The sequence below is a fragment of the Monodon monoceros genome, unplaced genomic scaffold (assembly GCF_005190385.1).
Source record: "Monodon monoceros isolate NGI ecotype Baffin Bay Population unplaced genomic scaffold, NGI_Narwhal_1 Super_Scaffold_20, whole genome shotgun sequence".
NCBI lineage: Eukaryota > Metazoa > Chordata > Mammalia > Artiodactyla > Monodontidae > Monodon > Monodon monoceros.
The window spans coordinates 29,378,640-29,396,150 of record NW_021703777.1 but is presented as its reverse complement, the minus strand read 5'-3'; the positions used below and the strand labels follow the sequence as shown (position 1 = coordinate 29,396,150).

The following is a 17,511-nucleotide window of genomic DNA, read 5'->3' as shown; positions in this document are numbered from 1 at the left end:
GGTTAGTTTTAGATCTGTTAAAATTGAAACCCCTGAGAGATGTCTAGACTGAAATGTTGAATAGGAAGTTAGATATAAGAAGGTATGGCTAGAGCGCAAATGAAAAGCGTAGTAATTGGGAGTCATTACCATTTAGATGAAATTTGAAGCCTTGAGAGGAAGTGAACTCACCTGGGGAGAGACATAGAATGGGCAGGAGAAAAGAGGGCTGCATTCTGAGGAAATGCAACATTTAAATGTTAAGTAAATGAAAGAGAAAAAACAAAACAAAAACAGAAAGGCCTTGAAAAATGGGAGATCCAGGAAAATGTGATGCCAAAGAATGAGAGTATTTCAAGAAGGTAAGATGTGATGAAAAATCAGTAAGACGTAGACTGAAAAAAGGCCATTGCATGTAGCAACAGCAGTTTTTGGCTGCCAGAGGTTGATTGTTGTGTTTGTCTATTCAGTATCAACAAGTTCTAGTTGGCAAGCAGGCCCTTGAATTTTGTTGCAGCCTTTGGGCTGTCTCTCTTGGTTCTGGTTTAGGTGTGAGACTTCTGACTTCTCAGTCAATAGGACATGAGTAGGTAGAGATATTTGGATTAAATCATGACCTACTACTGTTGGCAAATGTCAGGAGAATTAATCCTACTATCACTCATCTACCTGTAGCTCTTGATCTGGAATATTCTCTCTGACACTTTATGAGTGCTTGACAGTATAAGCATATACACATCAATACCAGTTATAAGCCATAACAACATACTGAACCAACCCAAAGTTTCTACCTACAATATCATTTTAGTTTTCTCTTCACTAGTTTTGCCCAACCCTATCACTTGATTCAGGCTTTTTTTTTTTTTTCCTGTAAGGGAACACTAATCAAGGAGTTTAACACATAAATAATCAGAGGTTATAACAGCTACCAGGAGATCATATTATCTTGCAGTTTGAAGCTTGGTGTGAAGTACATGGATGAGGTTAGGATGAGCAGAGGTTAGGCCATAGGGGGTGACTGGAGTGGTAGGAGGGCTTTTTTCTCCTTTTATTTCTTGCTCCATGGTCTGTACCAGTTTCTCCCCTACATACCTCCCTGCATTTAGAGTGCCTGGGCTTGGGAGCTCCTTTTTTTTTTGTTTCCAGACATGCTGCTGCAGCTCTTCAGAGTAGCCCTTGGTGCTTCTGGTAACTTCTGCACTCAGCAACTCCTCCTACAATGGTACAGAGAAGGACAGTGATTTGGGTTTCTGTATCCAAGAGAGCTATAACATATCAAAATTTATGGGATGCAGCTAAAGTAGTATTCAGGGGGAAATTTTATAGCTTTAAATACCTATATCTGAAATACAGAAATGCCTAACATCAGTAACCTAAGCTTCCATCTTTAGAAACTAGAAAAAGAAGAAGAAGCTAAATGGAAAACAAGTAGGAAAAAATGACTAAAGAAAATTAGAGCAGAAATCAATGAAAAACAGACAAAAAACAATAAAGAAGATCAATTAAACAAAAGCTGATTCCTTAAAAAGCTCAATAAAATTGACATTCTTTTAACTGCCTAACTATGAACAAAAGAGATAGTATGAATTACCAAAGTCAGAAATGAAAGAAGGGACTGCACTGCTTACCATGTAGAAATTAAAAGGATTAAAAGGAAATATCCTGAACAGCTTCAGCCTACAAATTAAGACAATTGAGATGAGATGGGTAAATTCCTAGAAAGACAGAATTGTCAAAACTGACTCAAGAAGAAATTAAAATTCTGAATAGACCTATAACAGGTCCATTGAATTAGTAATTTAAAAACCTTCCCACAAAGAAGAGTCAAAGCCCAGATGGCTTTACTGGTGAATCTTATCAAATAGATAAATTAGAAAAGATATCAATCTTTCATAAACTCATCCTCAAGACACAGGAAGAAGAAACACTTTCTAGCTCATTCTATGAGGCCATCTTTACCCTAATACCAATGCTAGGCAAAGACATCGCAAGAAAAAACAAGCTAGCAAGAGAAAACTGTAGACTAATATCCCTAATGAACATGTATTCAAAAATCCTTTACAAAATATTATCAAACCAAATCCAGCAATATACAAAAAGGATTATAAAGTAGCCATGTGGGTTTTATCACAGGAATGCAGATTGGTTTAAATGTGAAAATCAATTAATGTTATGCATGAAGTTAATAGAATACAGGACCAAAAAAAAAAAAAACCCACATGATCATCTCAGTAGACACAGAAAAAGCATTTGACAAAATGAAACATGCATTCATGACTAGAAAATCTCAACTGACTAGAAATATAAGGGAATTTCTACAAACAGATAAATAGCAACCATCAAAAACCCACATAACATACACTGTACTTAATGTTGAAAGACTGAATGCTTTTCCTCTAAGGTCAGGAAGGCTAGGATGTCTTCCATTGTCACCACTTCTATCAATATTATATTGATATATAATGTGTGCTAAGCCTGTGTGATAGGAAAGGAACAGAAGGGAAAAATCAAAGGCATCCAGATTGGAAAGGGAAATGTCTTTATTCCTAGATGACAAAAGACATGTACAATTTTTGCAATGAAAAGTATAAAACACGGCTGTTAGAAAGTAAAGACAGACATCAATAAATGGAGACATTCCATATTCATGGATCAGAAGGTTCAATATGATTAAGATGTCAATTCTTTCTCAGTCTATAAACTTAATACAATTCCTGTCAAAATTTAGTACACTTTCTGGGAGAAATAGAGAAGCTGAAATACAGTGGATCTAGAATTGCCAAAACAATTTTGAAAAAGAACAACAAAATTACAGAACTTATACTATCTGATTTCAAAACTTACCATAAAACCATAGTAATCAAAATGTGTGCTATTTATACAAGGATAGGCACATAAATTAATGAAACTACATTGAGAATAAAGAAATAAACCCTTGCATTTATGGTCAGTGGCTTTTTAAGAAACGTGCCAACACAATTCAATGAAGAAAGGGTAATCTTTAAACAAATAGTACTGTAATGACTGGATAGTCACATGCAAGAAAATGAACTTCAACACTTACCACACACTGTTCATAAGAATTAAGGTGTGTCATAGACCTATATTTAAGATCTAAAACTAAAAAATTTCTCAAATAAAATATAGGATAAAAACTTTATCATCTTGCAGTAGGCAGAGAGTTCACATGTGACACCCAAAAGCATAATTCATAAAAGACAAAAATTGAGAAGACGGATTTAATCAAAATTTAAAATATTTGTGCTTTAAATATATCACTAAGTATGTGAAAAGGTAAGCCACAGACTGAGAAATATTTGCACATCATGTATTTGATAGACTTGTATCCAAAATGTATGAAGACCTTTGACAATTCAATAATAGGACAGAAGCAACCCAATTAAGGTAAAAAAGATCTGAATAGTAATTTCCTCAAAGAAAATAAACAAATGGCTAATTAACACATGAAAAGATGTTCAACAGTGTACATTAAAATTATAATAAGATACCATTTTACACTCACTAGAATGGCTATAATAAAAATTTCATACGATAGCAAGTATTGGCAGAGATGTGGAAAATTTGGAACATCATACATTGTTTGTTGGAATGTATAATGGAAGACAATTTGGCAGTTTCTCAAAAAGATAAATATTAAGTCAACAGACAACCTGGCAATTTCTCTCCTAGGAATCTACCCAAAAGAAATGCAACCATATGTTCAGCAACGACGTGTACATGAATGTTCTGAGTAGCATTTTTCATAATAGCTAAAAACTGGAATAATTTAAATGTCTATCAACTGGTGAATGGATTTTAAAAATGTGGTATATTCTGTATTCATACAATGGAATACTATTTACAGTCAAAAGAAATGAACTGCTCATACATGCTGCCACATTGATGAACCTCAAAACATTATGGTTAGTAGAAGAAGCCTGATGCAGAAGATTACATGATGTATGATTCCATTTATCTGAAATGTTCAGAAACGGCTAGTTCATAGAAACAGAAAGTAGATTGATAGTTGCCTAGAGCTGGGGATAGGAATAGGAATTAACTCTAAATAGGCACAAGGGAAGTTTTAGTGTTGATTAAAATGTTCCAGAATACAATGTGGTGATAATTGCACAACTCTAGAAATTTACTTTAAAAAATCATTGAATAGTACACTTACAAGGGTAACTTTTGTGTTACGTAAATTATACCTTTGGAAACAAAGCTTGAAAAAAATATGTATCTTGTCCTTAGTAGGAGGAAGAACTGTGACAGCATACTTCTCTGAGATTCTGGGCTCTGAATGTAGTAATTAATCCTCCCACCTATTTCCCACTGCTACTTAGTATTGGTCAGTTATATCCTTTGTTACTTACATTACATTAAGAAAACAGAAAACTTGGTCTACTATTAGGCTGTATAAAAGAATAATAGTTTCCCTTACCTTTATCTGAACCCACGAATGGACACCTGAGGAGCTGGGATCCTCTTTCCCCTATTACAATGGGTATACAAAAATAATGTTTAAATTTGCAATGTACAAATATGCTGTCTTTAAGAGATGACTATTTAAACTGATAAAGATGTGAATACAATTTTATGTGTATTACTTAGTTACTATAATTCCTTTTGTATCAGTAAGGCAGTGAATTATTAATCATATTGTCATTAATCAACATTTATGGAGCCTAGATATTATAATGGCTTTGTAATGACAGCTTATCTTGATGAATAGAATATGGGTAATAGACCTGTGACTCATCCAAATCATTCGTTTAACCATTAATTATAGATTGAAACATCTCTAGCATTCGTTAGTATAACATGAATAGAATGTCTCAGAATAATACAGATGCCATTTTGAACGAGCACAGAAGTCATGATTTATTATTGATCTAATTAATCTTAAGTTTAATTTGATTCTATATCAAATTCTTTTTCTTGCAGGCGTATCTCATTAGCTAGTCCTCGTCAACTTTTTAAAGCTTCTAATATGACCCAGCGATGGCAACACAGGGAGATTTCAAATTTTGAGTACTTGATGTTTCTCAACACAATAGCAGGTAATTTAAGCTCACATGTTGATGTATTTCAAATGATAAATTATTAATAGTGATATGATTAGATTATTTTGAGTATTTGTATAAATAGAGTCATTCCATGTAAAGCTAAAGGCATAAGCAAGCATACAAAGATGGGAAGAAATGCAGTATAGCTAAAGAACAATTAATGGTATAGTGTGTGTGTGTGTGTGTGTTTTTGCGTGTACATAAAATATATATTCATAAAGGTATAATGAAAAAGAAAACTAGAAAGGTACTTGGAGACATTATGCAAGATTTTTTTGTCAGTTTGAGGAATTGGCAGTCAACTTACAGGGAAACGTTTGAAAGTTTTTGAACAAATGAGTAATATCAGAACTGTATGAAAAGTTGGAAGCAGTATGAAGGATAAATTATGGTGCAGAGAATCTACGTAGAGAGCAGAAGTTAGGAAGCAATTACATATAAAAAGTAATGAGGGCCTGCATTAGAGAGGTGACAATAGGAATTAAAACAAAGGATTAGATAACACAAGAATTGGGCTTCCCTGGTGGCGCAGTGGTTGAGAATCTGCCTGCCAGTGCAAGGGACACGGGTTCGATCCCTGGTCCTGGAAGATCCCACATGCCGCGGAGCAACTAAGCCCATGTGCCACAACTACTGAGCCTGTGCTCTAGAGCCCATGAGCCACAACTACTGAGGCTACGTGCCGCAACTACTGAAGCCCACCCACTTAGAGCCTGTGCTCCACAACAAGAGAAGCCACCGCAATGAGAAGCCCGCACACCACACAAAGAGTAGCCCCCGTTCACCGCAACTAGAGAAAGTTTGTGCGCAGCAACAAAGACCCAATGCAGCCAAAAATAAATAAATTAATTAAACAAACAAAAAAAGATAACACAAGAATTTACAAGGTACAAACCATTTGCCATGCAGCCGACTGAATGTTGGGATTAAATGAGAAAGATGTGTCAGAAAAGACTTCCAGGCTTCTGCTCTAAATCATGAGGAAAATGGTGGTGCAATTAAAGGGAGAAGTCAAAAAATTGATCTAGAGAAAGATGATTTTCCTGTGCTAGCAAGACATCCAAGATAAGATATCAAAAAGAATTGTTGGAGTATAGGTTAAGTGAGGGTATTTGGAGCTTAGAGATAGGACATTGGATTTCATCTGCATAGAGAGGAAATCACCAAGAGAGAGAGTTGAGATTACCAAGCCAGGTGATATAGAAAGCAGTGAGGTAAGGTCTGGGGAATGCACTTGAGCATAACAAAAAGAAAGAGGGAAAGTTATTAAAGAAGAGAAGAGAATGACTGACCCCAGAGTTTATAGACTTAGTAGGAGGAGAACTAAGGTGAAGCAAATGTCTTGAGATACAAGGGGAAAGGGAGAAAGGCCTTGGCCACTGTATTAGATGTGATGGAGAGGTAAGGGAGAATTAAGAGTGAGTACAGGCCATGCCTTTGGCTTTAACATCTCAGGACTTACGGGTTACTTTATAGGGGTTTGTTTTCTTTCTTTCTTTTTTTTAAATATTTATTTTATTTATTTGGTTGTGCCAGGTCTTAGTTGCGGCAGGCTGGCTCCTTAGTTGTGGCATGAGAACCCTTAGTTGCAGCATGCATATGGGATCTAATTCCCTGACCAGGGATCGAACCCAGGCCCCCTGCATTGGGAGTGCTGAGTCTTATCCACTATGCCACCAGGGAAGTCCCTAGGGGTTTATTTGCAAAACAAGCAAAATAGTTTGATTATAAGGACTGAATGGTTTGAGATTAAACGAGAATATTAGATGTAGATTACAGTTTTCTTGTGTAATAGTAAAGAGAGGGTGAGTTAAGGCAGTGGAGAGTAACTATGAAAGAGGAAGAGAGAGGAAAAGTAACAATTCACATTATGAGGGAGACCTGTTCAAGAGCTCAGGTGGAAGAATCATATCTCCCAGAGAATAAAGACACTGTTGGAAAAGTGGAGAAGAGAGGGCATAGTACGAAGAATTGGAAGTTCAGGGCTTACACTGAAAAAGTCTAAGATTCATCAGTTAGGAAGATAGTCATCTGAGGGTCCATTGAGGGAAAGGAATAAAGAAGGTTTGAACAGTTATGTGGAATTTAGTAGGGATTGTATAACTAGAGACTGAAAGGATTTTTAAGTAATAATGAGAGACAGGAAACTTATGTAACAAGTTTAAATGGGCATCTTTTGTACATGATAAATCAATGAACACCTAAATTGAATGCAGTGTAATAATTATGGACAGCATTTATGAAATGGTCTACTCTCAAATAACTTCTAGTGTGCCTATAGTGTCTTTTAAATATATCCCCTGTATATTCTCTTTAAAGAATAGAATCAATAATTTGTTTTGGATGGTTTTTACATACACTAGAGGCTGGGGTGGAGTCTCATGTTATTTAATATTTCTTTTACAGTGTTATCTGTGATACGTATAGGTTCTCATGATACCTGACACATTTCCCAAAAGACAGTCACTAGGCGTTCAGTAACTAAATATTGAATTTAACTTACTTAATAAAAGTCTGTTTACAGTGAGCAGGTACGTACTCTTTTTTTCGTAGATACAATAAACTTGATTATTTAAGCAGATAGGCTAAGAAGAGGATTTTACTGTTTACTAACATCTCAATCAGGAAAATGTGAGAGAATGGAGACATCAAAATAGACTGTTTTTTGCTGTTTAAGTTTGGTTATTTTTTTCTGGGAGAAGTTAAAATTGACAGAAATATGTAATGACATAAATACTTCTGAATTAAAATTGTCCTAGTTATTCATGTTTCCTAAGACTATTTCCAGGTCAATCAAGGAAGAACTCTGTTACTCTAATAGACCTCAAGCCCATGATGAATACAGTGAAATAAAATGTTAAAAGCATCAAATCAGGTTGTAGTCCTTGCTCTGCTCCGTCCAATCAGGGAACTATTTACCCTCTGCTCCCAGGTCTCTCAGGCAGCCACTCCCATGGGCACATGCCCAGAAGCTGCTCCTGCCCCACGCTCCCTCCCTCTGCCTTTCACTTCCCAGCTGCCAAGATCTTGGAAGCTTTGAAGCTCAGCAGAGAAGGCAAATTCATTGAGAACAGCCTGTAAAGTGTCAAGCAATATCCAGATATTACCAGCACTACGCCTGTCCCCTGCCTGAACCTGGGATTCTTCCACAGAGTGAGTGGTCCTGGGTCCTACATTGGCATTGCTCATTTGGTTGATGAAGACATATTGACAAAGTTGTTGTTGGTTATTCCCTTTTGCATTCTCACTAGCAATGCAAAAGAGGGACTGTTTCTCCACACTCTTGCCAACAGAGTATACTGTCAAGCTTTTGAACGTTTGCTAATATGGTACCACAGGACTGCCTGCTTGCTGAGACCCTCTGTGAAAGCTCCATACACCCTGGTATTGAGCTTTCTGAGGAGGTAACAGTATTCAGAGAGGGTCTTGGTGCTCCGACTGGGTGTCAGGCCTGTGCCTCTGAGGTGGGAGAGCCGAGTTCAGGACATTGGTCCACCAGAGACATCCCGGCTCCATGTGATACCAAACGGTGAAAGCTCTCCCAGAGATCTCCATCTCAAAGCTAAGACCCAGCTCCACTCAACAACCAGCAAGCTACAGTGCTGGACACCCTAAGCCAAACAACTAGCAAGACAGGAATACAACCCCACCCATTAGCAGAGAGGCTGTCTAAATTCATAAGGTCACAGACACCCCAAAACACACCACCAGTTGGGGTCCTGCCCAACAGAAAGACAGGATTCAGCCTCATCCACCAGAACATAGGCACTAGTCCCTTCCACCAGGAAGCCTACACAACCCACTGAACCAACCTTAGCCATTGGGAGCACACACCAAAAACAACGGGAGCTACGAACCTGCAGCCTGTGAAAAGGAGACCCCAAGCACAGTAAGTTAAGCAAAATAAGAAGACAGAGGAACACACAGCAGATGAAGGAGCAAGGTAAAAACCCACCAGACCAAACAAATGAAGAGGAAATAGTCTACCTGAAAAAGAATTCAGAGTAATGATAGATGACCCAAAATCGTAGAAATAGAATGGAGAAAATACAAGAAACGTTTAACAAGGACCTAGAAGAACTAAAGAGCAAACAGACAATGATGAACAGCACAATAAATGAAATTAAAAATTCTCTACAAGGAAACAATAGCAGAATAACTGAGGCAGAAGAACGGATAAGTGATGTAGAAGGTAAAATAGTGGAAATAACTACTGCAGAGCAGAATAAAGAAAAAAGAATGAAAAGAATTGAGACAGTCTTAGAGACCTCTGGGACAACATTAAACATACCAACATTCAAACTATAGGGGTCCTGGAAGAAAAAGAGAAAAAGGAAGGGACTGAGAAAATATTTGCAGAGATATTTGAAGTTAAAAACTTCCTAATATGGGAAAGGAAATAGTCAATCAAGTCCAGGAAGCGCAGAGAGTCCCATACAGGATAAATCGAAGGAGAAACACGCCAAGACACACATTAATCAAACTATCAAAAATTAAATACAAAGAAAAAATATTATAATTGGCAAGGGAAAAACAACAAATAACATACAAGGGAATCCCCATAAGGTTAACAGCTGATCTTTCAGCAGAAACTCTGCAGCCAGAAGGGAGTGGCAAGACATATGTAAAGTAATGAAAGAGGAAAACCTACAACCAAGATTACTCTACACAGCAAGGATCTCATTCAGATTCAACGGAGAAATTAAAACCTTTACAGACAAGCAAAAGCTAAGAGAATTCAGCACCACCAAGCCAGCTTTACAGTAAAAGCTAAAGGAACTTCTCTGGCAGGAAACACAAGAGAAGGAAAAGACCTACAATAACAAACCCAAAACAATTAAGAAAATGGTAATAGGAGCCTACATATCGATAATTACCTTAAATGTAAATGGATTAAATGCTCCCACCAAAAGACATAGACTGGCTGAATGGATACAAAACTAAGGCCCGTATATATGCTGCCTACAAGAGACCCACTTCATACCTAGGGACACATAAAGACTGAAAGTGAGGGGATGGAAAAAGATATTCCATGCAAATGGAAATCAAAAGAAAGCTGGAGTAGCAATTCTCATATCAGACAATATAGACTTTAAAATAAAGACTATTACAAGAGACAGAGAAGGACACTGCATAACGATCAAGGGATCAATCCAAGAAGAAGATATAACAATTGTAAATATTTATCCACCCAACATAGGAGCACCTCAATACATAAGGCAAATGCTAACAGCCATAAAAGGGAAATCGACAATAACAAAATGATAGTAGGGGACTTGAACACCCCACTTTTACCAATGGACAGATCATCCAAAATGAAAATAAATAAGGAAACACAAGCGTTAAATGATACATGAAACAAGATGGAGTTAATTGATATTTATAGGACATTCCATCAAAAAACAACAGAATACACTTTCTTCTCAAATGCTCGTGGAACATTCTCCAGGATAGATCATATCTCGGGTCACAGATCAAGCCTTGGTAAATTTAAGAAGATTGAAATCATATCACATATCTTTTCCAACCACAATACTATGAGACTAGATATCAATTATAGGAAAAAATCTGTAAAAATTACCAACACATGGAGGCTAAACAATACACTACTTAATAACCAAGAGATCACTGAAGAAATCAAAGAGGAAATCAAAATATACCTAGAAACAAATGACAAAGAAAACACGACAACCCAAAACCTATGGGATGCAGCAAAAGCAGTTCTAAGAGCGAAGTTTATAGCAATACAATCCTACCTCAAGAAACAAACATCTTAAATAAACAACCTTAACCTTACACCTAAAGCAATTAGAGAAAGAAGAACAAAAAAACCCCAAAGATAGCAGAAGGAAAGAAATCATAAAGATCAGATCAGAAATAAATGAAAAAGAAATGAATGAAACAATAACAAAGATCAATTAAAAGCTGGTTCTTTGAGAAGATAAACAAATTGATAAACCATTAGCCAGATGCATCAAGAAAAAAATGGAGAAGACTCAAATCAATAGAATTAGAAATGATAAAGGAGAAGTAGCAACTGGCACTGCAGAAATACAAAAGAACATGAGAGATCTCACCTCATATAGGTGCCATTTTATTGGCACCTATATGCCAATAAAATGGACAACCTAGAAGAAATGGACAAATTCATAGAAAAGCACAACCTTCCAAGACTGAATGAGGAAGAAATAGAAAACATAAACAGACCAATCACAAGCCCTGAAATTGAGACTGTGATTAAAAATCTTCCAACAAACAAAAGCCCAGGACTAGATGGCTTCACAGGCGAATTCTATCAAACATTTAGAGAAGAGCTTACACCTATCCTTCTCAAACTCTTCCAGTATAGCAAAGGGAGGAACATTCCCAAATTCATTCTACGAGGCCACCATAATCCTGATACCAAAACCAGACTAAGGTGTCACACAGAAAGAAAACTACAGGCCAGTATCACTGATGATCATAGATGCCAAAATTTCCAACAAAATACTAGCAAACATAATCCAACAGCATGTTAAAAGGATCATACACCATGATCAAGTGGGATTTATCCCAGGAATGCAAGGATTCTTCAATATGCACAAGTCAATCAGTGTGATAAACCACAATAATAAATTGAAGGAGAAAAACTACATGATCATCACAATAGATGCAGAAAAAGCTTTTGACAAAATTCAACAGCCATTTATGATAAACTCCCTCCAGAAGGTAGGCATGGAGGGAACTTACCTCAACATAATAAAGCCCGAATATGACAAACCCACAGCCAACATCATTCTCAATGGTGAAAAACTGAAACCATTTCCTCTAAGATCAGGAACAAGACAGGGTTGTCGACTGTCACCACTATTAATCAACATAGTTTTGGAAATCTTATCCACATCAGTCAGAGAAGAAAAAGAAATAAAAGGAATACAAATTGGAAAAGAAGTAAAGCTGTCACTGTTTCCAGATGACATAATACTACACATAGAGAATTCTAAAGATGCTGTCAGAAAACTACTAGAGCTAATAAATAAATTTGGTAAAGTAGCAGGCTCAAAATTAATGCACATAAATCCCTTGCATTCCTATACACTAATGATGAAAAAATCTGAAAGGGAAATTAAGGAAACACTCCCATTTGCCATTGCAACAAAAAGAATAAAATACCTAGGAATAAACCTACCTAAGGAGACCAAAGACATGTATGCAGAAAACTATAAGACACTGATAAAAGAAATTAAAGATGATACAAACAGATGGAGAGATATACCATGTTCTTGGATTGGAAGAGTCAACATTGTGAAAATGACTCTAATACCCAAAGCAATCTACAGATTCAGTGCAATCCCTATCAAACCACCAACGTCATTTTTCACAGAACTAGAACAAAAAATTTCACAACATGTATGGAAACACAAAATACCACGAATAGCCAAAGCAAACCTTGAGAAAGAAAAACAGAGCTGGAGGAATCAGGCTCCCTAACTTCAGACTATACTACAAAGCTACAATAATCAGGACAGTATGATCCTGGCACAAAACCAGAAATATAGATCAATGGAACAGGATAGAAAGCCCAGAGATAAACGCACCCACATATGGTCACCTTATCTTTCATAAAGGAAGCAAGAATATACAGTGGAGAAAAGACAGCCTCTTCAATAAGTGGTGCTGGGAAAACTGGACAGCTACATGTAAAAGAATGAAATTAGAACACTCCCTAACACCATACACAAAAATAAACTCAAAATGGATTAAAGACCTAAATGTAAGACCGGACACTATAAAACTCTTAGAGGAAAACATAGTAAGAACACTCTTTGACATAAATCACAGCAAGATCTTTTTTGATCCACCTCTTAGAGTGATGGAAATAAAAAGAAAAATAAGCAAATGGAACCTAATGAAACTTAAAAGCTTTTGCACAGCAAAGGAAACCATAAACAAGATGAAAAGACAACCCTCAGAATGGGAGAAAATATTTGCAAATGAAGCAACTGACAAGGGATTAATCTCCAAAATTTACAAGCAGGTCATGCAGCTCAATATCAAAAAAACAAACAACCTAATCCAAAAATGGGTAGAAAACCTAGATAGACATTTCTCCAAGGAAGATATACTGATTGCCAACAAACACGTGAAAGGATGCTCAACATCACTAATCATTAGAGAAATGCAAATCAAAACTACAATGAAGTGTCACCTCACACCGGTCAGAATGGCCATCATCCAAAAACCTACAAACAATAAATGCTGGAAAGGGTGTGGAGAAAAGGGAACTCTCTTGCACTGTTGGTGGGAATGTAAATTGATACAGCCACTATGGAGAACAATATGGAAGTTCCTTAAAAAAGTAAAAGGAGAGCTACCATACGATGCAGCAATCCCACTACTGGACATGTACCCTGAGAAAACCATAATTCAAAAGGAGTCATGCACCACAATGTTCATTGTAGCTCTATTTACAATAGCCAGGACGTGAGCAACCTAAGTGTCCATCGACAGATGAATGGATAAAGAAGATGTGCCCCATATATACAATGGAATATTACTCAGCCATAAAAAGAAACGAAATTGAGTTATTTGTAGTGAGGTGGCTGGACCCGAGGTCTGTCATACAGAGTGAAGTACGTCAGAAAGAGAAAAACCAATACCGTATGCTAACACATGTATGGAATCTGAAAAAAAAAAAAAGGTTCTGAAGAACCTAGGGGCAGGACAGGAATGAAGACGCAGACGTATAGAATGGACTTGAGGACATGGGCAGGTGGAAAGCTAAGCTGGAACGAAGTGAGAGAGTGGCATGGACATATATACCAAAGGTGAAATAGATGGCTATTGGGAAGCAGCCGCATAGCCCAGGGAGATCAGCTCGGTGCTTTGTGACCACATAGAGGGGTGGGATTGGGAGGGTGGGAGGGAGACGCAAGAGGGAGGAGATATGGGGATATATGTATATGTATAGCTTATTCACTTTGTTATAAAGCAGAAACTAACACACGATTGTAAAGCAATTATACTCCAATAAAGATGTTTAAAAAAACAAGCAAACATCCAATCATAAGGGAGGCTTAGATACCAAGAATTTGTGTTGAGAGCTACTGTAATACTCAGCTGTATATTGATTTGATAGCCGTATATATTTGAGAACAGGAAAAGAATGGAGATGATAGAATACACTGTAAGAAAGGAACTCAACCAGTATTAATATCCTTGTTTGCCTTGTAATTTAGCCATAAGAGTCTGTTCACATTAAATCTAAGTAAAAATAGGTTATAGACTAGTAAAATCGTGGAGTCCAATGCCAACATTTTTACTCCAGAAACAATGATGTCATCTACCGTGCTGCCTCCCAAAGGGGTGATATCCAGAAAACTGCTGTTTCTACATGAATGGGCTACCTCATTCTTTGTTTTATTCATATTTTTAGTAGACCTGAATGTGTCGTTGAATGTCATTAGTTTAGAAGAAGCATAGAAGAGTATGTGGCAGCATTTGGGAATGGAGTAAGCAACATCTATGATGCTGTGCATTATGTTCAAAGGAGCATAGAATTTGAAAGCTGTCACAGAAATTTCAGAGTTATTAAGAGCAACCTGGTCATTTTACAGTTGACTGTGAATGCCCATAGGGGTGAAGTCACTTGAACTTGGTTGATCAGTTGATTGGTTGGTTGGTTAATTAATGGCAAAGAAAGGATTCTGGTTTTGAAAAACGCTATGAGATTGCAAGTTGTTTTTTGAATTCTTAATGAAGATTATTTTATTTGGTGCAGGCTTTCAACTAATAAAAAATAGTTGTGTAATTTATAAGATGTGGGTACAGAGTATGTGGATTTGAATGTAGTTCAACCATTAGTAGTTGCATGATTTGGGGCAAGTTACATAAACTTTTGTGCCTCGGTTTTTTTATCTGTAAAACGAGGGTGATACCAATTTCATAGGGTTATTGTGAGAATTAAATGAAATCGTGAATGGATAGCACTGGGAACAATGTCTGGCACTCAAAAATTGTTGTTCTTGTTACATTTAGTATATTCCTGAATGTTTATCATTTCGTTCTTCTAAATTAAGAATGACTTTTTTTTCCTCTTCCAGGACGGAGTTACAATGACTTAAATCAGTACCCAGTGTTTCCCTGGGTCATTACTAATTATGAATCAGAAGAACTGGATCTTACTTTGCCAAGTAACTTCAGAGATTTGTCCAAGGTAATTTCTTAGTAATCATCTGAAATATCACTATCTTGAATATAAAAATATTCAAGTGATTATCTTTATTTTCACATCATATTTAAAAAATATTTTTAATATTATTATAACTTTAATATATTTGTCTTTTAAATGTATTTTCATTATTCTCAAATTTAAATTAGAAAAATTTAATATACATGGTAACCTTGACGACAGTTAAAAATATTAAGAGTTATATTTTTTTCTTCATATACATTTAAGAAGGTATTATTCCCAAATATCAACTTCTTCTAAGGGTGTCAGTACTTGATAAAAGATACGAAGAAGAAGTTTGCACATGGAAACTTCTCACCAGCTCTCTTGTAAAAAGAGAAGTAACCCCACACTGTTCTGTGTCTCCTAAGTGATTTTCCTCTACCTTTTGCCCTTCTCTGAGCCATTCCTCACTACAACAGAATGGATCCTCTTTAAATGTAATTTTTTTTTTTTTTTTTTTTTTTTTTTTTGCGGTACGCGGGCCTCTCACTGCTGTGGCCCCTCCCGTCGCGGAGCACAGGCTCTGGACGCACAGGCTCAGCGGCCATGGCTCACGGGCCCAGCCGCTCTGCGGCATGTGGGATCTTCCCGGACCGGGGCACGAACCCGTGTCCCCTGCATCGGCAGGCGGACTCTCAACCGCTGTGCCACCAGGGAAGCCCTAAATGTAATTTTGAATTCCATAAATTCAGTGCTTAAACCTTTCTTGACTTATCACTGCATGCAGAATGAATCTTTCCCAACTCCACAGTTTGCCTTCTCTGCCTTGAACGTTCATCTCCCTGCTCTGTGAGTGGCTGACTGTCTCAGTCCTTTAGGAACAACACGTCTTTATAGAGACCATTACTGATTCCTTCCTTCCTCTCTTTCTTTCAGAGCACCTAAAATATCATGCATTTTTACATATCTTTCTACCTACTTGTTTTGGTTCTTCTTGTGTGCTCCACTAAAGTTCATAAAGATAGAGTTCTCGTTTACCATTATTTCTCCCTTGCCTAGTATAGGACGTGCCATTCAATAAATGTGTTAAATGAATTAAATAATAAAATATACATTTCTCCCAAGTTCTAAAAACTTAATTTTAACTGTGTTAAAGTTAATCAGTCTGTTTTTAATTTTAAAATGTGAAACATGTAAATAACAAAAACTACCTCTAATTTACCGCATATCAATAAGGAATAGTTACGTTTTATGCACACACAGACACTGGTTTTTCTATAAGTATATTCTCATATCATCAGGTATTCTTTAAGAATTTTCCTTTTCTGTCCTGAATTATCAACAAACAGAATATCCTGAATCCTTTTTCACTTTTAAAGGAGAGTTTTCATTTTCAAAAGAAAGCCCTGTTTGCACATTAACTATCAGATATGGGATTAATGTGTAGAATATATAGAGAACTCCTAAAACTCAACAACAAAAACCGAACAACCTGATTCAAAAACGGGTGAAGAATTTGAATAGACAGTTCTCCAAAGAAGTTATACAAATGGCCAATGAGCAGATGAAAAGGTGTTCAGCATTACTAATTGTTAGGAAAATGTATATCAAAACCAAATGAGATGCCACTTCACAGCCAGTAGGATGGCTTTAATTAAAAAATAAATAATCATAAAATAACAAATATTGGTGAGGATGTGGAGAAATTAGAGCCCTTGTGCACTGCTGGTGGCTCTGTAAAATGGTGAAGCTGACTTGGAAAAAAGTATGACAGTTCCTTCAAAATAAAAAATAGAATTACCCTAAGATCCAGCTATTCTACTTTTGAATATATACCCAAGAGAAATAAAAGCAGAGACTCGAAGAGGTATTTGTATACCAATTTTAATATTTATAATAGTATTATTTACAATAACCAAAAGATGGAAGCAATCCAAGTATCCACTGATAGATAAATGGATAAACAGAATGTGGTACATATATACAGTGGAATATTGTTCAGCCTTAAAGAGGAAGGAACCTCTGACACATGCTACAATATGGATGAACCTTGAAGACATTATGCTAAGTGAAATAAGCCATTCACAAAAGGACAAACACTGTATAATTTCACTCATGTGAGGTGTTTAGAGTAGTCAAATTCATAGAGACAGAAAGTAGAATGGTGGTTGCCGGGGCCTGGCCGGGGGGAGGGAGAAATGGAGACTTTAATGGGTATAGAGTCTCAGTTTTGCAAGATGAAACAAGTTCTGGAAATGGAAAGTGGTGATGGTTGGCCAACAACCTGAATGTAATGCCACTGAACTTACACTT

The 17,511-nt window shown here is 36.6% G+C and overlaps 1 protein-coding gene across 6 annotated transcripts in view; it reads left to right on the top strand.

The window, feature by feature from the left end:
* Nucleotides 1–17,511, top strand: part of LRBA (LPS responsive beige-like anchor protein) — a 747,970-nt gene that overhangs the window by 531,205 nt on the left and 199,254 nt on the right. For all 6 annotated transcript variants that reach the window (XM_029235039.1, XM_029235041.1, XM_029235037.1 and 3 more), the window contains 2 exons: nucleotides 4,924–5,039; nucleotides 15,128–15,240. In XM_029235039.1, the coding sequence (XP_029090872.1) occupies nucleotides 4,924–5,039; nucleotides 15,128–15,240 (229 nt within the window). The remainder of the gene's footprint in view (nucleotides 1–4,923; nucleotides 5,040–15,127; nucleotides 15,241–17,511) is intronic.